Source organism: Hyperolius riggenbachi, chromosome 3, assembly GCF_040937935.1.
Source record: "Hyperolius riggenbachi isolate aHypRig1 chromosome 3, aHypRig1.pri, whole genome shotgun sequence".
NCBI lineage: Eukaryota > Metazoa > Chordata > Amphibia > Anura > Hyperoliidae > Hyperolius > Hyperolius riggenbachi.
The window spans coordinates 84,308,278-84,330,118 of NC_090648.1; the positions used below are offsets into that span (position 1 = coordinate 84,308,278).

General features: G+C 45.1%; 1 protein-coding gene across 9 annotated transcripts in view; it reads right to left on the reverse strand.

Moving 5' to 3' along the window:
* GMIP (GEM interacting protein) overlaps nt 1-21,841 on the reverse strand; it is a 148,489-nt gene that overhangs the window by 120,619 nt on the left and 6,029 nt on the right. For 8 of the 9 annotated variants that reach the window (XM_068274464.1, XM_068274463.1, XM_068274462.1 and 5 more), the window contains exon 2: nt 7,458-8,208. The exons of the other annotated variant lie outside the window; for it this stretch is intronic. In XM_068274464.1, the coding sequence (XP_068130565.1) occupies nt 7,458-7,656 (199 nt within the window). In that variant the 5' untranslated portion in view covers nt 7,657-8,208. The remainder of the gene's footprint in view (nt 1-7,457; nt 8,209-21,841) is intronic. 9 annotated transcript variants of the gene reach the window in all.

Below are 21,841 nucleotides of genomic sequence, written 5' to 3' on the forward strand. Positions count from 1 at the left end.
AGCACTTGTGAGGGGTAGTAGGCCAGAGTGAAAAGGTGAGTTTTGAGGGCCTTCTTGGAGATGTTGGAGGAGGGAGCTGCCCTCATGGGTGGAGGTAGGGAGTTGCATAAGGTTGGAGCAGCTCTTGAGAAGTCCTGGAGGCGTGCATGGGACTGGGTGATCCGGGGGCGGTCAGGCAAAGTTCATTGGAAGAGCTGAGTGAGCGTCTAGGTGTGTACCTCTGAGTACGATCAGAAATGTAGGTTCTTACCTGTCACAGCCTCTGCTTGCACCGGGCTCTCTGTGCATATATGCGCGCCACCTGGTTGCCTAGTATTGTGGGCGCGTGTGTGACATCTGATATCACACACGTGCCCTTACTAGGCAACCATGTGGGGCGCGTGTATATGGAGAATGGAGAGAGCCTGGAGTAAGCAGGGGCCGCGGACAGGTCATGTATCGCTTGCACTGGGCACCGGGGGGCACGTTAGGCGGACTGCGTCGGTTCAGATTCGATCAGCTAGAGATTTGTCTCTTGGTTGAATCTGCCCATCATCACCAGATGTATGGCTATCTTTACAGTAAGTATGTTATTACTTTCCTGGCCTTATTTTTAGCACATTTTTGCTCGTTGGGTGCTTAGGAGGCTTTCTGCAGAAAATATGAAAAACAGATAAGGTGAGATAATTTGGGGGAAACGTTTGTGAATCTGCCCCTCTGTTACTAGTCAGAAGGCTCTAAAAGAAACTCAATAGTGTCAATAGTGGTAAAACTAGCTTTAAGATAATGATAAGATAATGATAATTAGAGTCAATGATTGAAATCCATGAGTCATGTAATCCAGTCTGCTCAGGTACACAGGTATAGTATTAGCTTGCCTGACAATATAGAAAGACACACAACCCAATTCTGCTGGAAAGCAACATGATCTGATCAGCAGAGATTCTGGAGGAACTTATATTAAAGAGGACCTGAACTCAGAACTTCCTCTCTGCTCTAGAAGATAAGCAAACACATAATAACCTATAAGAAAAACATTTCTTTGTTACAGCTGATACAAATCCTGCAATAAATCTGCAGTGTGTCTACTTCCTGCTTTCATGGAAGCAGACATAGGGTTAACATCCTGTGTTTACAAATTAGCAGTTCTGCAGAGGCAGCCAGCTGACACAGCTAAGAGATCAAATGACACTTGTGATTAGTCACAGATGAGGGGGAATTAGACAGGCTAAACTTTCTAAACACATACAGGGTGCATTTCTCTATGTTTTCCTTCTGTCCTGAGCAAGAGTTCAGGTCCACTTTAAAGGAGGGGGATTTTTCAGGCCTCCAACCACCTATAGTTAGATTGACGGTTTACAAGTGAAAGTCCTATTGCTATGGTGAGCAACCTACACAGATCGATGCAAGGATTCACCACTGTCTCTAATGGGCAAGGTTAGTGATGTAGCAATATGGGATGCAGAGTTTGGGAAAACAACAGGGCCCTGCGATTGGAGGGGCCCACCTCCAGTTACTTCATTGGTGCTATAGTGGTAATGACACCTCTATATGGGCTTTGAATAGTGGTAACACTTAGCAAACCATTTCTTTTTACCTCTCTCTCAGAGAGTGGCTGTCCTGGGGGAAGCCGAGTGTGGTGGGTGGTCTGTATTATGCCGCTATTACACATACAGTGTTGGAGGGAGGAGGTTTCAGCATATAATTAGAGTTGGGCCGAATCTCTGATTTTAGGTTCGCGAACCGGGTTCGCGAACCTCCGCGGAAGGTTCGGTTCGCGTTAAAGTTCGCGAACCGCAATAGACTTCGATGGGGATGCGAACTTTGAAAAAAAAAAATTATGCTGGCCACAAAAGTGATGGAAAAGATGTTTCAAGGGGTCTAACACCTGGAGGGGGGCATGGCGGAGTGGGATACACGCCAAAAGTCCCCGGGAAAAATCTGGATTTGACGCAAAGCAGCGTTTTAAGAGCAGAAATCACATTGAATGCTAAATGACAGGCCTAAAGTGCTTTAAAACATCTTGCATGTGTATACATCAATCAGGTAGTGTAATTAAGGTACTTCTTCACACTGACACACAAAACTGTTCACTGAACAGAACAGGTATACAGTGGCGGGTTCACTGAACAGAACAGGTATGCAGTGGCAGGTTCACAGAACAAGTATGCAGTGGTGGGTTCACAGTACAGGTATGCAGTGGTGGGTTCACTGAACAGGTATGCAGTGGTGGGTTCACTGAACAGAACAGGTATGCAGTGGCAGGTTCACAGAACAGGTATGCAGTGGTGGGTTCACAGTACAGGTATGCAGTGGTGGGTTCACTGAACAGGTATGCAGTGGTGGGTTCACAGAACAGGGATGCAGTGGTGGGTTCACTGAACAGGTATGCAGTGGTGGGTTCACAGAACAGGTATGCAGTGGTGGGTTCACAGAATAGGTATGCAGTGGTGGGTTCACTGAACAGGTATGCAGTGGTGGGTTCACTGAACAGGTATGCAGTGGTGGGTTCACTGAACAGGTATGCAGTGGTGGGTTCACAGAACAGGTATGCAGTGGTGGGTTCACAGAACAGGTATGCAGTGGCGGGTTCACTGAACAGGTATGCAGTGGTGGGTTCACAGTACAGGTATGCAGTGGTGGGTTCACAGAACAGGTATGCAGTGGTGGGTTCACTGAACAGGTATGCAGTGGTGGGTTCACAGAACAGGTATGCAGTGGTGGGTTCACTGAACAGGTATGCATCCAGGAACAAGCTAAGCCTAACTAATCTTTCCCTATGAGAGAGAGTGTGCAGCAGCTCGCCCTACTCTCGCTAACGCAGGCACACGGAGTGGGATACACGCCAAAAGTCCCCGGGAAAAATCTGGATTTGACGCAAAGCAGCGTTTTAAGGGCAGAAATCACATTGAATGCTAAATGACAGGCCTAAAGTGCTTTAAAACATCTTGCATGTGTATACATCAATCAGGTAGTGTAATTAAGGTACTTCTTCACACTGACACACAAAACTGTTCACTGAACAGAACAGGTATACAGTGGCGGGTTCACTGAACAGAACAGGTATGCAGTGGCAGGTTCACAGAACAAGTATGCAGTGGTGGGTTCACAGTACAGGTATGCAGTGGTGGGTTCACTGAACAGGTATGCAGTGGTGGGTTCACTGAACAGAACAGGTAAGCAGTAGCAGGTTCACAGAACAGGTATGCAGTGTCAGGTTCACAGAACAGGTATGCAGTGGTGGGTTCACAGTACAGGTATGCAGTGGTGGGTTCACTGAACAGGTATGCAGTGGTGGGTTCACAGAACAGGGATGCAGTGGTGGGTTCACAGAACAGGTATGCAGTGGTGGGTTCACAGAACAGGTATGCAGTGGTGGGTTCACAGAACAGGTATGCAGTGGTGGGTTCACAGAACAGGTATGCAGTGGTGGGTTCACTGAACAGGTATGCAGTGGTGGGTTCACTGAACAGGTATGCAGTGGTGGGTTCACTGAACAGGTATGCAGTGGTGGGTTCACTGAACAGGTATGCATCCAGGAACAAGCTAAGCCTAACTAATCTTTCCCTATGAGAGACAGTCTGCAGCAGCTCGCCCTACTCTCACTAACGCAGGCACACAAGTGACCGTGATGGCCGCCGCTGCCTGCCTTTTATTAGGGGGGGGGAGTGGCTCCAGGGGCTAGTGTAGCCTAATTGGCTACACTGGGCCTGTTGACTGTGATGTAGAGGGTCAAAGTTGACCCTCATGGTGCATTATGGGGCGAACCGAACTTCCGCAAAAGTTCGCCTGCGGGACGCGAACGCGAACCACTGAAGTTCGCATGGAACCGTTCGCAGGCGAACCGTTCGGCCCAACTCTACATATAATGTGTACTAGGCCCATGGCTCTGAAGCTATGCAAGACCCCAGGCTGTTGTTAATGGGGCACTATGTCATGGTCAAGGGATAGAACACACTAATGCCACAGAAGCAGCCCAAGTACTTATCCAACTTTAGCCTTGTTTTATACTTAAAGTGAATGGGAACCGCATTTAAAAAAAATGAAGCAAATACTTACCTTAGGAGAGGGAAAGATCTGGGTTGTATAGAGCCTTCCGTCTCCTCTCTCTGTGCCCTCTATCCTGTGCTGGCTCTCCCCCCCCCCCCCCGCCCCGTTTCAATTCCCCCTTGAAAGGCTATTTGGAAGTCTTCGGGAGCTGTGTGCTCCCGAAGACGTGTAACTCCATACTGCACAGGCATGAGCGTGCAAGAGAGTGTGCTTGCGCAGGTGCAGTACTGGGCCGCCCTTCTTCAGGAGCACTCGGGCTCCCTGAAGACTTCTGAAGCTTCCTTCGGCCAGGTAAAGCAGTATTTGACTAAATTAGTCAAATACTGCTATGGGGCGAGCCAGCACTGGAACGAGAGGACCAGGAGAGGAGCGGGAAGGCTCTATAGGACCCAGAGCCTTCCCTCTCCTTGGGTAAGTATCTGTCTCATTTTCTTAAATGCGGTTCCCATTCACTTTAAAGAGGAACTCCAGTGAAAATAATGTAATAAAAAAAGTGCTTCATTTTTACAATAATTATGTATAAATGATTTAGTCAGTGTTTGCCCATTGTAAAATGTTTCCTTTCCCTGATTTACATTCTGACATCTATCACATGGTGACATTTTTACTGCTGGCAGGTGATGTCAGTGGAAGGAGATGCTGCTTGCTTTTTTAGCAGTTGTAAACAGCTATTTCCCACAATGCAATGAGGTTCACAGACAGGAAACGGTCAGGACCATGGTCCTGACATCACACTGTGTGTGTGTGTGTGTGGGGGGGGGGGGGGGTTCAACATAATATTAGCCATACAGACCCCCCTGATGATCTGTTTGAGAAAAGGTAAAGATTTCTCACGAAAAAGGGGGTATCAGCTACTGATTGGGATGAAGTTCAATTATTGGTTATGGTTTATCTTTCCCGCTGATTGGAGGGAAGGGACGCAGGCGGGGAGTGGCGCTATAGGGGAGGCGGGGGAGCAGTGATGACAGACACTCAGAGGTAAACAGCCTGCTAGCGACAAGCTGCATGTCTCTAGCATGGCGGTTTTATTAATGGGGACAGCAGAGTGCAGGAGGGGCACAGTATAGTAACAGAGGCTGGTCATTGTATGCAGAACCAGCCTCTGTGTTCTAATGGCATTCTTAAAACCCACCACGGGTTCTCTTTAAGGAACTCCCTGGTAAGCAGGGTACAAAGTAATGAAGTGCTTTTAAAAAAAAGAGTTTGGACCACAAAACGATTTGGGCCACAATGGAAATGGAGCTGAACCTATAGTTAAAGTCATTGGGAATCTAATTTTAAAAAAAATTGATACTTACCTAAGGAGAGGGAAGGCTATGGGTCCTACAGAACCTTCCCTCTCCTCTTTGGTCCCTGCTCCAGCACTGGCTCCCTGGTAGCAATATTCAACCAATTTGGTCAAATACTGCTCTAATTCCCCGCCGCGGCGGACTTCGGAAGTCATCGGGAGCCACAGTCCTCCCGAAGACGGGCTTCTCCATACTGCACACGGCGCAAGCTCCCTCTCTCGCGCACTTGTGCATGTGCAGTATGCAGCCGTCTATCTTTGGGAGGACTCGGCTCCCGAAGACTTCTGTAGTCCCCCCCCCCCCTCCCCTTAGAGGATTGAAACGGGACAGCCAGCGCTGAACAGAGGGGACCAGGAAGGCTCGCAGTGTTCCCCAACCCTGTCCTCAATGCCCACCAACAGTGCATGTTTAGGGGAGATCCACAGAGGTAGTTAATCAGCTCTGCTGAGACACAAATTACCTCACCTGTGCATGTTTGTGGTTTTCTGCAAAACATGTACTGTTGGTGGGCCTTGAGGACAGGATTGGGGAACTCTGCTATATAGGACCCAGAGCTCTCCCTCTCCTTAGGTAAGTATCTTGCAGGGTTTTTTTTTAATTGATTCCCAATGACTTTAAAGTGGAACTAAATTCAGAACTAACTCTCTGCTCTAAAAGAATAGCCACAGCATGAAAGCCTTTATGGGAAAAAAAAGTCACCATTATAATTTATGGAAAGCCTAAAAAAACCCTGAAGTTTTACTTGGTTTGACTTTTGCATAAGGTACTGAAAGGGTTAAACCTGAGTGTTTATTATATGGAGATCTGCCCTTGACAGAGCTCTCCTGCAATCTATACACAGATACCCATAAAAACCAATTGGACAGGTTGATCTGCCTAAAGCTGGATACACACCATGCGTTTCTGCGTTCGATGCGTCCGTTGATACGCGCTGATTCGATTATTTCCGACATGTCCGATTTGCGGTTCCATGGATCGTTAGGTCGATTTGCCATACTTTACATGGCATTCGACCTAAAAATAATCGAAATGCGCTCGGAAATGCTCGGAAATAATCGAATCGACGCGTATCGACGGACGCGTGCGACGCGGAAACTCATGGTGTGTATTCACCATAAGGGCCTGAGCCCACTAACGCAGTTGTGTCCACTTTTCAGTTACACATCAATGTTACAGATGCTGAAAAGCGGACAGAAGCAGACACAACTGCATTAGTGGGCTCAAGCACTAAACAAACACAGAACACAGAGAAGCAAATTTCTTCAGCAAAAATATTCATTGTGCGCTGTGCAAGAGTTCAGATCCGCTTTAAGCTTGAAGTCCAGCTACCATCAAAAGTTCTATTTTTAGAAATAGGATAAAGTTGGGAACACGTTAGGATGTCTTTCGGGGTTCTATTGCTGTCAGCGGTCCACTGGGGAGAAATGTAATTATTTCCTGTCCAGACAGGAAGATGAATACATTTCTGTCACATGGACAGATACAGGTATGAAATAATTTTGCAGTGTAAAAAAAAAGACATAGAAAATGTGTCAGGTCTTCATTGATGTCCCTTATGCACTTTCCTAGTGACACCCTGGGCTCACATTCAGTCAGCTAATGCCCTTGGTGTCACCAGAACAGGAAATTAGGGAAATTCTCCTCACTGAGAACATGAACAGCACAAATACTCTGATGGGGGTTTCCAACCCATTCACAAACCTTTGTCTGAAGCTGGACATGGACATAGTTAAGGAGCAGTTTATGCTAAATTCCTAAAGCTTCATAAACTGCTTCTCACAACCACATCACATATTTAAAATCCTAACAATGCTAACATTAAGACAGCAAGAGCAACTGTTATACACAACAAAGCTATGGTTCTTCCACGTGTCTCATTCTCCATAAAATTGCATAAATGAGAATGCCACAGAAGTGAGACAACCATTAAATCTTTTCAGACCTGGGGACTCAAGAATTGAGCTATCCCATCATTAATGTGACTAACAAATAACAGGGTGCTGTAGATGGTTCCGCTATGCCGCATCTCTCAAACATGAACACATATTGGCTGAATAAGCTCTTTTTTGGTGTTTAACAAGCAGCGGCACCCAATTTCTCCCCATAGTTTTGATGGCCATCTACAGCTGCCTATCTCACCTGACCCCTGGTAGATGTCTCTCATCTCCTTCAGCTTCTGGTCTACCTTCCTGAGCCGAGTGCAGAATTGGACCACCTCCAGGGAATTCACAGGGCGAGTCTTACATCCTATCCAGGCCGTATGGCAGAGCACCGAGAGGTAGCAGTCATCTATGTGCCATCTTGTTGACATAGTCCTAACAACCCGTGTACAGTTCATTTCTTGGGCTATAGATGTGGGTTGCCCCTCACCAGAAGAAGGAGATTCTCATTGTCCTGGTGGAACTCCCATAACTGAAATACTTCTCATGTCCTGTGGTCCTCTTGTTAATTGTTTAGGTCAAGCTGCAGAGCTGATGCTCCAATCATTCCTTGATTGACTGTTGATATTTGTAGTACTCCAGATCTTCTTTGTAGCACTCCAGATCTTCTTTGTAGTACTCCAGATCTTCTTTGTAGCACTCCAGATCTTCTTTGTAGTACTCCAGATCTTCTTCCTAAGAGCCTCTTTTTTTGAGTCACATCCTCCTCATCAGTCCCTCCTCAGCCTCCCCAAAACAGAGCTGCCAAATAAATACAATGGGAATCATCTCTGCATTGGATGGAATGAGTCTTCTCTGTCTTCTATACCTGGAAAACCTGCACTGTCTGGCTGGCTGTTACAAGTCTTCGCTGTCACATGGAGAGTAGGTGTGGCCTGTAAAATTCACACTCATTCTGAAAGGCCCTTGTTTTCTGCTTGGAGAGGTGATGATGCTCAGTAACTTGGAATCTGGATATTGGACACAGAGGAAGCCAAACCAATGTGAGTGACAGGATGGAACGCCCAAATAACTCTGTCACTGCTGCTAATGAACGTGTGGCAGCCAGACGAGAGACGGACTGCAACAGCTGACAATAATACCAGACAGCCAATCACACCACACACACACAGATCTGGTCAGATTCAGCTCAAGTAACTGATCTCCCCTCTGATTCGCAGTGGTCTATTAGGCATTCTTTTGTTTTTATTTGTTTTAATTCTGGGGTGAGTTCAGATGTCGACATCAAGAGTTAAATTCCAGCAACAGGTGTGTGCTGGGATCTTAATTATCCCACTAATTGCAGATAACCTGCCTAACAGGATAAAAGAGGCAAACCCGCCTAGCATTACTCCATTAAAGGGCTAGGAACACACAGTCCTAGTTTAATGTTCAAGCATATTCAAAGATATGTATGCAAAAATGTCATTTACATACAGGCATTCCTGCACTCGTTAGCAAAATTGAGAATATGAAGCTCATTAATGATTTTGATGTACACTAGGGGCGTAACTATTGGGGAGCTGCTCCTGATATAGCAAGGGGCGCCCAGAGCTGTAAGGGGGCATCAACTACTAATCTTCCCTACCTTTTGATTCAGATGACTATACTTCTGGCATGGCCGGATTTGTACTCTTTACCGCCCAAGGCCACTGTGACCAGCCGCCCCCCTTCAGTATATGTAGCGAGGTGACCCCTCCCCCTTCCCTACATTATAGGTAGCCAGATGATCCCTCCCCCTACCCGCTAGTATAGGTAGCCAGATGACCCCTCCCCCTTCCCTACATTATAGGTAGCCAGATGATCCCTCCCCCTACCCGCTAGTATAGGTAGCCAGATGACCCCTCCCCCTTTCTCTCCAGTATAGGTAGCCAGATGACTCCTTTAATCACTTTTTTTCCACCCCCTTTTCAGTATAGGCAGCCAGCTCACCTTCACACCGCAGCAGCCATCAGTGTCACTCATTTCTCTGCTCGTCTCAAGTGCAGAAGCTTCCTCTTCCTTTCTTTCTCCAATGCTGCCCAAATCCATAGCCGCCGGCCACAATGCAAATGTGCACAGAGAGCAAGGTGGCTGCTGCACAAGCAGCTAGCAACAGAGTGCCGCGGTCAGGGGCTCACCTGATCTCCCTGCATTGCAGCATTTGCAAGCTTGCAAATGCTGCACCAGTTTAACCTGCTGCTTTGGTGCCCTTGCTTCTGTGGTGCCCTAAGCCATGGCCTAGGGGGCCTTGGCCTAAATCCGGCCCTGACTTCAGATCGTGTGTTGTTGTGGCTACACTTGTTATGGGTGTGAAGATCATGATGGCTACACTTGTTTTATGTGAAGGGCACCAAGCAAAGGCAAGGGAAGGGGTGGGAACATTGGGGGGGGGGGGCATGAATTGCAGTTATGCCACTGATGTATAGCCTCAGTGGACTGTGACATCTGCTGCTGTTTCCAGTACACATCTTACAAAGTTGCCCTCAAGAGCAGAGAATATTTTGTCGATATCCTCACATATGCACAAATGGCGGCAGTCACTCTCTCAGCAATGTTGTTTAGCTAACTTGAAGAGGAACTCCAGTGAAAATAATGTAATAAAAAAAAGTGCTTCATTTTTACAATAATTATGTATAAATGATTTAGTCAGTGTTTTCCCGTTGTAAAATCTTTCCTCTCCCTGATTTACATTCTGACATTTATCACATGGTAACATTTTTACTGCTGGCAGGTGATGTCAGTGGAAGGAGATGCTGCTTGCTTTTTTGGCAGTTGGAAACAGCTGTAAACAGCAATTTCCCACAATGCAGTGAGGTTCACAGACAGGAAACTGCCAGGACCATGGTCCTCACAGTTTCCTGTGGGAGGGGTTTCACCACAATATCAGCCATACAGAGCCCCCTGATGATCCATTTGTGAAAAGGAAAAGATTTCTAAGGGGAAAGGGAGTATCAGCTACTGATTGGGATGAAGTTCAATTCTTGGTCACGGTTTTAAGGTACAAGAAAACAATTGATTTTCCCACTTTTTCGATATAAAAAAAAACAACTAGATGTTGGTGGCAGAAGACAAAAGTACGGTGACCATACGTCCCGCTTTACCCGGGACGCGTCCCGCCTTCGGGGGGCGCTGTCCCAGGCTGCATGAGGTCCCGGGAAACGTCCCGCTTTCAGCAGCGGGACGTCCCGGCCTCGGGACTCTGGTCACCGTACATGAACTAGCCGCAGCATCTCATAGACGCTGTGTTAGTTCATTCCCCGCAGCCCCGCTCCAGCAGCCTGCATTGTCCTACGGCAGGCACAGGCAGAGCGGGGCTACGGGAAGGTGGCGTCCGGAGGCGGAGCCCTATACTGGAGACTGTCTCCAGTACAGGGCTCCGCCTCCGGACGCCATCTTGCCGTAGCCCCGCTCTGCCTGTGAAAGGAGAGTGGGAGATTGAAGGAGGATCGTCCGGAGGAGCTGCACACACCAGAGGCCGGCTGCGTGAGGGGACCTGTCTTATGTCAGGTGAGTACATGCTTTTTTTTTCCAGGTGAAATGTGCCCCCATTGCGTATTTGTGCTGACATGTTTGCCCCCATTGCGTATTTGTGCTGACATGTTTGCCCCCATTGCGTTTAATTTGTGCTGACATGTTTGCCCCCATTGCGTTTAATTTGTGCTGACATGTTTGCCCCCATTGCGTTTTTGTACTGACATGTTTGCCCCCATTGCGTATTTGTGCTGACATGTTTGCCCCCATTGCGTATTTGTGCTGACATGTTTGCCCCCATTGCGTATTTGTGCTGACATGTTTGCCCCCATTGCGTTTAATTTGTGCTGACATGTTTGCCCCCATTGCGTTTAATTTGTGCTGACATGTTTGCCCCCATTGCATTTAATTTGTGCTGGCATGTTTGCCCCCATTGCATTTAATTTGTGCTGACATGTTTGCCCCCATTGCGTATTTGTACTGACATGTTTGCCCAGATTGCGTTTTTGTACTGACATGTTTGCCCCCATTGCGTTTAATTTGCGCTGACATGTGTGCCCCCATTGCGTTTAATTTGTGCTGACATGTTTGCCCCTATTGCGTTTTTGTACTGACATGTTTGCCCCCATTGCGTTTTTGTGCTGACATGTTGCCCTTCAATGAGTTTATTTTGTACTGACATGTTTGCCTGCAATGCGTTTATTTTGTACTGACATGTTTGCCCGCAGTGCGTTTATTTTGTACTGACATGTTCGCCCGCAATACGTTTATTTTGTACTGACATGTTTGCCCGCAATGCGTTTATTTTGTACTGACATGTTTGCCTGCAATGCGTTTATTTTGTACTGACATGTTTGCCCGCAATGCGTTTATTTTGTACTGACATGTTTGCCCGCAATGCGTTTATTTTGTACTGACATGTTTGCCCGCAATGCGTTTATTTTGTGCTGACATGTTTGCCCGCAATGCGTATATTTTGTGCTGACATGTTTGCCCCCATTGCGTTCATTTTGTGCTGATATATTGCCCGCAATGCGTTTTATTTTGTGCTGACATGTTGCCTGCAATACGTTTATTTTGTGCTGACATGTTGCCCATTGCGTTTATTTTGTGGTGTCCGGGGTAATTGTTACTGCATTTATTATTTAATGGTCATAGTTGGCTATGTTAGCTGCTTTGGGGTTACGGTATACTATTAAATAGCATCACACAGTTTCTGCACACCCATGATGCGAACCCTCATTTGACCACATCACGGCGTAAACACTGCTTTCTTATGCCTTGCTGTTACATCATTAGGTTAGCTCCGCCCATAGAATGTCATGGCCATGCCCATTTTTCGGTGCGCCGCGCACGCCGCTTGCACCACGTTGGTTAGCGCAGCAGTCCCCCATTTTTGGGCGCGGCGAAATCTTTATCGAATGCATTACTAGGGGTTTGCCGGGGGCGTGATTAGGGGTGTGACAGGGGCGTGGCTTAAGTGTCCCTCTTTCTTACCTCAAAAAGGTGGGAGGTATGATAGTGCGACACAACCTAAGTGGTCACATGGTAATGAAAGTAGTACAGTGTGATGGTTTACAGACTACAGTAATTTTTTTCCTCCATTTTGATGTTACTGAAACACTGTTTACAGGTATCAGTGCTGCTATAATTCATTCCACCCACAGGTGATATTTCACATATAAATGGATGTTGTTATACCAACAGAGGAGGTTCCCTATTTATGCCAGGGCTGTGTTCCAAAGGAAGCTGCTGTAAATCAAACGTAGCATGAATTAAGCAATGTTTACCCATCCAATGTGATGGTAATTGTTATAGGGTTGTGTTTCATATGCGCATGTTTAACATCCCATAAAAGTGAATGAAAAACATTTCTGCAGTACAGAACAGGAAAATCTCTCCTTCTAAAGTTGTATTTCACAAAAGTGTTTGGTGAGACCTGGGGGTTACATTCAGAGGCGTAACAACAGCTCCTGCAAGGGATGCAGGCGCAGGGGGGCCCAGAAACCACAGGGGACCCGATGGGGGAGAAGTTGCTTTTCCCTGTTCTGAGAGACTGACAAGGGCACAGAGAGAAAAAAACCTTTCTGTTCAGTTGTTTGAATGACTGTATCTGGTCAGCCACTGATAAGAAATCATACAACATTTTGCAGACAAAGGTTTTGTAGACAGTCCTTACTCAGTGTTCAGCAGGGTCTTGTGTACAGCGCACAGCCCCCAACCTCCCTCCCCCTCCCCAAGTGCTGTGTATTGTAGTGATGCTGGAGAAGTCTGCAGAGCCAGTTCTGCTCCATCAGGGGTGGACCGAGTGAGTGTAATAAGGTGAGGCAGGGAGCAGTTTCGCAGTGGGGGCCAGGCCCTTTAAAGTGGCCACACACCATACAATTTCTTTTATTTTGATTTGATTCAAGCTTTCCAACCCAATTATCTGATTAATCAGAAGTTTCAATCAGAATCTACCACACATGTATTTTCGAGATTGCCGCAATTGCGGGTTAAAAGATTGTAAACTCCAAAGAATTGGTTGGTTAGAAAAATCGAGAGAAAAATGTACTGAATAGTTACATACAATTTTTTCTCTGGTTGAATACAACCATCCATCACACACCATACAATTCTTGATAAAATTGGTCTGAATTTTCCAATGTCCAATCTCAATGGGAAATTTGATCGGATTTCTCAATTGAAAACAAAAAAGCTTTCGTTTGTTCAGGACAACCGATAATATTTATTGAATTGGTGTAAAATTGGATCTTTTAATTGTATAGTGTGTGGCCAGTGGCCACCAAAGAGAAACCGTGACCAATAATTGAACTTCATCCCAATAAGTAGCTGATACCCCCTTTCCCATGAGAAATCTTTACCTTTTCTCAAATGGAGCCCCTTAAGCCGGCCCTGCATAGCATTGTGGGAAATAGCTGTTTACAGCTGTTTCCAACTGCCAAAAAAGCAGGCAGCATCTCTTTCCACTGACATCACCTGACAGCAGTAAAAATGTCACCATGTGATAAATGTCAGAACTTAAATCAGGGAGAGGAAAGATTTTATAACGGGCAAACACTGACTAAATCATTTATACATAATTACTGTGAAAATGAAGCACTTTTTTATTACATTATTTTCACTGGAGTAGTAGTTATGTACGACCACTGAGATTTTATGTAGTGGTCAATGAAAAGTGAGTACAGAAAGTCTGGCATTGTACAGCATTGAAAACAGAAGCAGTCAGAACAGATGAGCTGCCTTTACCTCCTCATGTTTTAAAAAGGGCAATGCTGTAATGTATATCCTTGGATTTTAGTGAAGGCCAGCACAATACAGCAGCCCTGCCCGCCCACCCCTCCAGGCTCTGTCCAGGGTCCTGACTGGAGCTGTGGGAAATGGTAACACAGTGTGCAGTACTCAGTGCTGGACAGGGAATATGGAGTGTCATTGTCCCAGCAGTGTGTATGTAAATCTCTAGTGTAAGCACATTGCCAGCCCTACATGACAGATTGTGTGGCAGGAAGTCTTTCCTCACAGACTGTGACACAATCTGCACACAGGAAATACTCAGTGCTGCAGTTTTCTGTCACTTCTCAGTAAAGGGAGGGGGAATAAGTGGGTGTTTGGTCTATAAAAAGAGCTTTCTGTCATTTTTAGAGCATCGTATTTATCTTAGTAGCGGCAGCAGCCATTTTGCAGCCGGCTCTGTCTCATATAGCCCTTCAGTTTATGTTGCGTAATAAAAGGCCAGATTTGCAATACAATCTTTGATCGATGAAAAATTCCTAAAGCCATTCCCGTCCATCGCAATGCTGTCAACATGTTGCCCCCCTTTTCTGTCGCACCTGTAAATACTTGCTTAAAGGAGTACTGTAACCCCAAAAAGAAAATAAAGAGTTTAAATCACCTGGGGCTTCTACCGTCCGTGTGTCTCCCCCCCCCATGCAGACGTCCTCTGCCAGCGCCGATACAAAACGATGCTCCAGGCCCCCGCCTCAGCTCACTTACTGTATTTGCGACTTTAAAGGGGCACAATGTCGAAAGATAGTAAAATTTAAAATATGTGCAATTATAGACAAATAAGAAGTTTGTTTTTTCCAGAGTAAAATGAGCCATAAATTATTTTTCTCCTATGTTGCTGTCACTTATAGTAGGTAGTAGAAATCTGACAGACTAGTCCATCTCTTCATAGGGGATTCTCAGCAATGCTTTTAATCTTTATAAAGATATTCCCTAAAAAAGATTTTGGCAATGATGCTGGCCGGCTTCCCTGCTAACTACACAGTTTTTTGGCAGTTGGACGGAGCAACTGCCATTTACTAAGTGCTCTTGAAAATAAATAAATCCCTGAAAATCCCCTATGAACAGATGGAGTAGTCCAAAACCTGTCGGTTCTGTCAGATTTCTACTACCTAATGTAAGTGACAGCAACATAGGACAAAAGTAATTTATGGCTCATTTTACTCTGGAAAAATATGTTTGCACATATTTTACATTTTTACAATTTTTCGTCATAGTGCCCCTTTAATGTTGCAAGCCACTGCACCTGGCGGGAGCGAGGACATGCATGGCCAGGGCCACAAAGGCGCAGTCGTTTGCAATATCAAAGTCGCAAATACTGGAAGAGAGCCATGGCGGAGGACCGGAGCATCATTTTGTACTGGCGCTGGCAGAGGACGTCTGAGGGGGGCCAGCAGAAGCCCCAGGTAAATTAAACTCTTTTTTTCTTTTTGGGGTTACAGAAGTCCTTTAAAGAAAAACTGAAGTGACCTAAAAGAATATTCACCTATGGAGAGGGAAGGCTCTGGATCCCATGGACTCTTCCCAGTCCTCTCTCCATGCCCTTGGCCTACTGCTGTCCCCCCATGAGGTCATTCGACCAACTTTTTGCATGCGCTTTCTGGTGTCCTTAGAAGGCTTCTGAAGCACTTGTGACCCCAAGTGTTTCAGAAGACGAGCAACTTCTTACCACACATGTGCAAGCGCTCATTCACTTATTGCACATTCATTACAGAGCGGGATAATGGTGGACGGAGGGCACGGAGAGAGGACAGGGAGGGCTCTAAGAAATCCAGAGCATTCCTCCTCCATAGGTGAGTATCTGACTCTTTTCTTTCAGAGGTTAAGCTCAGGCATCATGGGGGGCGTCGTACGCATGCGCAGAGCGCTCATAGGGAAACATGGGCACTGGACTGCAGTTACAACAGTTACATCTGACAACAACTGATGGTGTGTAAAAGGGTTAAGGTGGCCACACACCATCCAATTGAAAGATCCCATTTTACACCAGGTTGAAAAATACGATCAGTTGTCCTGAAAAATTGATTTTTTTTTTGTTTTTTTCAATTGAGAAATCAGATCACATTTCAATTATTTATTTTTTTTTCGGTTTTTTTTTTTAGATTAGACGTGTTGGAAAATTCAGACAGTTTTATTGATTGGTGTGTAATGGATTGTTAAATTGTATTCAACCAGAAAAATTGTATGTAACTATTCAATACATATCAAACTTTATTGCTTGTATATCAATATTATTGCTTGTATAAATACCAACAAGGATGGAATGATGAAAGATTGGGTGTTTATTTGCATATAATGAAAAGATGGGATGAGTTTAATATGTAATGTGAATGTAATAATACATATGTAATATGTTATGTGCTTTTAGAAAATTCACTTTTTTTTCTCGATTTTTCTAACAACCAATTTTTTCGGAGTTTACGATCTTTTATCCCGAAATTTTCTAAATTTTCTAAATTACATTTGTGTCACCTTGAAGATTCTGGTCGAAACTTCCAATCAACTGGAAACTTAGATCAGACTGCTCAAATCGAATCAAAATAAAACAAAAAAATTGTATGGTGTGAGTTCCCCTTTAGGCATCGGTAGAGGTAGGGTGCTGTGTGAGATTAGGGTTAGGTCATAGTAAAATGTTGGTAAAGATTATCGACATTTTACTATCAGAATTAAGTAGTAAAATATCAGTAATTTTACTGATATTCTTCTATCAGCTATCTCAGCCTCCCTTTTTGTACCAGGTGCCTTTTTTACATGTTCAGAGTATTACCCGTTAGAATACTATGTTGTGTTTTTATGCCATGCCTATCCCCTCTACTGCTTCTATTCAGAGGAAGGCAGACCCTGGCATAGCGTCTTCCTCCAGAGTCCAACACACCACCCAGGGACCTCTAGACCTTTTCCTGCCTGAGGCAAACTTGTGAGGATGCACCCCTTCCGATAGCAAAGACCCCGTAAGTCCTAGAAACACTACATTTTCAGGGTTTATTAAACTGAATCTTTGGAACAAGATGCAAAAAAAAAAAAAAAAAAAGTTTTCAAAAAGACCTTATAGTTTTTGAGAAAATTGATGTTAAAATCGGGTGGAATTTCCGCGATTTCCGGCGGAAATTTCCGTGAATTCCGGCGGAAATCCGCCTACCGCACTTGCATTACCGATTTCCGCATTCCGATGCGGAAATGCAATTTCCCATCAGAATTTCGGAAATTGCATTTCCGCGGAATCCGAATGAGCATCCCTACAACAAAGGGCCTCTAATGACGCTTTTTGTTTTGGGGGGGGGGGGTTTGGGGGCCCCCAGGCTAATTTTGCCCTAGGGCCCAATTGTTACTTGAACCGGCCCTGCTCACATGACATGCTGCAGTTCAACAAAATAACACACTGGCTGGCTGTGAGTCTGTGACAAACTGCTCACCCTCAGTCACTCCATTCCTCCTCACTCAGGACAGCAGTGCCACCTCCTCCCTTCTGCTGTGCAAGTCAAATAAAACACTGCTGCTCTCCTGCCCCCCCCCCCCCCACCCACACACACACACACAGTAAGACTCCTCACACAACAAGCTGCTTTTCCCCAATGATGACCTCTTTACCTTGCTCGCTCTCTTCTCCCTTCTCCCTTCTCCTCTTACTGTGACTGCATGCTGTAAGTTTAACCACTTCGGGACCACAGTCTTTTCGCCCCTTAAGGACCAGAGCCTTTTTCTCCATTCAGACCACTGCAGCTTTCACGGTTTATTGCTCGGTCATAAAACCTACCACCTAAATGAATTTTACCTCCTTTTCTTGTCACTAATACAGCTTTCTTTTGATGCTATTTGATTGCTGCTGCGAGTTTTACTTTTTATTATATTCATCAAAAAAGACATGAATTTTGTCAAAAAAATGACTTTTTTAACTTTCTGTGCTGACATTTTTCAAATAAAGTAAAATTTCCTATACATTTGAGCGCGAAAGTTATTCTGCTACATGTCTTTGATAAAAAAAAAAACATTCAGTGTATATTTATTGGATTGGGTAAAAGTTATAGCGTTTACAAACTATGGTGCCAAAAGTGAATTTTCCCATTTTCAAGCATCTCTGACTTTTCTGCGCACCTGTCATGTTTCATGAGGGGCTAAAATTCCAGGATAGTACAAATACCCCCCAAATGACCCCATTTTGGAAAGAAGACATCCCAAAGTATTCAGTGAGAGGCATGGTGAGTTCATAGAAGATTTTATTTTTTGTCACAAGTTAGCGGAAAATGACAGTTTGTGACAAAAAAAAAAAAAAAAAAAAGTTTCCATTTCTTCTAACTTGCGACAAAAAAAAATGAAATCTGCCACGGACTCACTATGCTCCTCTCTGAATACCTTGAAGTGTCTACTTTCCAGAATGGGGTCATTTGTGGGGTGTGTTTACTGTCCTGGCATTTGGGGGGTGCCTAATTGTAAGCACCCCTGTAAAGCCTAAAGATGCTCATTGGACTTTGGGCCCCTTAGCGCAGTTAGGCCGCAAAAAAGTGCCACACATGTGGTATTGCCGTACTCAGGAAAAGTAGTATAATGTGTTTTGGGGTGTATTTTTACACATACACATGCTGGGTGGGAGAAATATCTCCGTAAATGACAATTTTTTTATTTTTTTTACACACAATTGTCTATTTATAGAGATATTTCTCCCACTCAGCATGGGTATGTGGAAAAATACACCCCAAAACACATTATACTACTTCTCCTGAGTACGGCGATACCACATGTGTGGCACTTTTTTGCACCCTAACTGCGCTAAGGGGCCCAAAGTCCAATGAGTACCTTTAGGATTTCACAGGTCATTTTGAGAAATTTCGTTTCAAGACTACTCCTCACGGTTTAGGGCCCCTAAAATGCCAGGACAGTATAGGAACCCCACAAATTACCCCATTTTAGAAAGAAGACACCCCAAGGTATTCCGTTAGATGTATGGTGAGTTCATAGAAGATTTTTTTTTTTTGTCACAAGTTAGCGGAAATTGATTGTAATTGTTTTTTTTCACAAAGTGTCATTTTCCGCTAACTTGTGACAAAAAATAAAATCTTCTATGAACTCGCCATTCTCCTAACGGAATACCTTGGGGTGTCTTCTTTCTAAAATGGAGTCATTTGTGGGGTTCCTATACTGCCCTGGCATTTTAGGGGCCCTAAACCGTGAGGAGTAGTCTTGAAACCAAATGTGGCAAAATGACCTGTGAAATCCTAAAGGTACTCATTGGACTTTGGGCCCCTTAGCGCACTTAGGGTGCAAAAAAGTGCCACACATGTGGTACCGCCGTACTCAGGAGAAGTAGTATAATGTGTTTTGGGGTGTATTTTTACACATACCCATGCTGGGTGGGAGAAATATCTCTGTAAATGACAATTATTTGATTTTTTTTACACACAATTGTCCATTTACAGAGAGATTTCTCCCACCCAGCATGGGTATGTATAAAAATACACCCCAAAACACATTATACTACTTCTTCTGAGTACGGCGATACCACATGTGTGACACTTTTTTGCAACCTAGGTGCGCTAAGGGGCCTAACGTCCTATTCACAGGTCATTTTGAGGCATTTGGATTCTAGACTACTCCTCACGGTTTAGGGCCCCTAAAATGCCAGGGCAGTATAGGAACCCCACAAGTGACCCCATTTTAGAAAGAAGACACCCCAAGGTATTCTGTTAGGAGTATGGTGAGTTCATAGAAGATTTTTTTTTTGTCACAAGTTAGCGGAAAATGACACTTTGTGAAAAAAAAAACAATACATATCAATTTCCGCTAACTTGTGACAAAAAATAAAATCTTCTATGAACTCATCATACACCTAAAAGAATACCTTGGGGTGTCTTCTTTCTAAAATGGGGTCACTTGTGGGGTTCCTATAATGCCCTGGCATTTTAGGGGCCCTAAACCGTGAGGAGTAGTCTTGAACCCAAATGTCTCAAAATGACCTGTGAAATCCTAAAGGTACTCATTGGACTTTGGGCCCCTTAGCACAGTTAGGCTGCAAAAAAGTGTCACACATGTGGTATCGCCGTACTCAGAAGAAGTAGTATAATGTGTTTTGTGGTGTATTTTTACATATAACCATGCTGGGTGGGAGAAATATCTCTGTAAATGACACATTTTTGATTTTTTTTACACACAATTGTCCATTTACAGAGAGATTTCTCCCACCCAGCATGGGTATGTGTAAAAATACACCACAAAACACATTATACTACTTCTCCTGAGTATGGCGATACCACATGTGTGACACTTTTTTGCAGCCTAGGTGCGCTAAGGGGCCCAACGTCCTATTCACAGGTCATTTTGAGGCATTTGTTTTCTAGACTACTCCTCACGGTTTAGGGCCCCTAAAATGCCAGGGCAGTATAGGAACCCCACAAGTGACCCCATTTTAGAAAGAAGACACCCCAAGGTATTCCGTTAGGGGTATGGTGAGTTCATAGAAGATTTTATTTTTTCTCACAAGTTAGTGAAAAATGACACTTTGTGAAAAAAACAATAACAATCCAATTTCCGCTAACTTTTGACAAAAAATAAAATATTCTATGAACTCATCATACACCTAACAGAATACCTTGGGGTGTCTTCTTTCTAAAATGGGGTCACTTGTGGGGTTCCTATACTGCCCTGGCATTTTACGGGCCCAAAACTGTGAGTAGTCTGGAAACCAAATTTCTCAAAATGACTGTTCAGGGGTATAAGCATCTGCAAATTTTGATGACAGGTGGTCTATGAGGGGGCAAATTTTGTGGAATCGGTCATAAGCAGGGTGGCCTCTTAGATGACAGGATGTATTGGGCCTGATCTGATGGATAGGAGTGCTAGGGGGGTGACAGGAGGTGATTGATGGGTGTCTCAGGGGGCGGTTAGAGGGGAAAATAGATGCAATCAATGCACTGGGGAGGTGATCGGAAGGGGGTCTGAGGGGGATCTGAGGGTTTGGCCGAGTGATCAGGAGCCCACACGGGGCAAATTAGGGCCTGATCTGATGGGTAGGTGTGCTAGGGGGTGACAGGAGGTGATTGATGGGTGTCTCAAGGTGTGATTAGAGGGGGGAAATAGATGCAAGCAATGCACTGGCGAGGTGATCAGGGCTGGGGTCTGAGGGCGTTCTGAGGTGTGGGCGGGTGATTGGGTGCCCGCAAGGGGCAGATTAGGGTCTAATCTGATGGGTAACAGTGACAGGTGGTGATAGGGGGTGATTGATGGGTAATTAGTGGGTGTTTAGAGGAGAGAATAGATGTAAACAATGGATTTGGGAGGTGATCTGATGTCGGATCTGCGGGCGATCTATTGGTGTGGGTGGGTGATCAGATTGCCCGCAAGGGGCAGGTTAGGGGCTGATTGATGGGTGGCAGTGACAGGGGGTGATTGATGGGTGGCAGTGACAGGGGGTGATTGATGGGTGATTGACAGGTAATCAGTGGGTTATTACAGGGGAGAACAGATGTAAATATTGCACGGGCGAATTGATAAGGGGGGGGTCTGAGGGCAATCTGAGCGTGTGGGCAGGTGATTGGGTGCCCGCAAGGGGCAGATTAGGGTCTAATCTGATGGGTAACAGTGACAGGTGGTGATAGGGGGTGATTGATGGGTAATTAGTGGGTGTTTAGAGGAGAGAATAGATGTAAACAATGGATTTGGGAGGTGATCTGATGTCGGATCTGCGGGCGATCTATTGGTGTGGGTGGGTGATCAGATTGCCCGCAAGGGGCAGGTTAGGGGCTGATTGATGGGTGGCAGTGACAGGGGGTGATTGATGGGTGGCAGTGACAGGGGGTGATTGATGGGTGATTGACAGGTAATCAGTGGGTTATTACAGGGGAGAACAGATGTAAATATTGCACGGGCGAATTGATA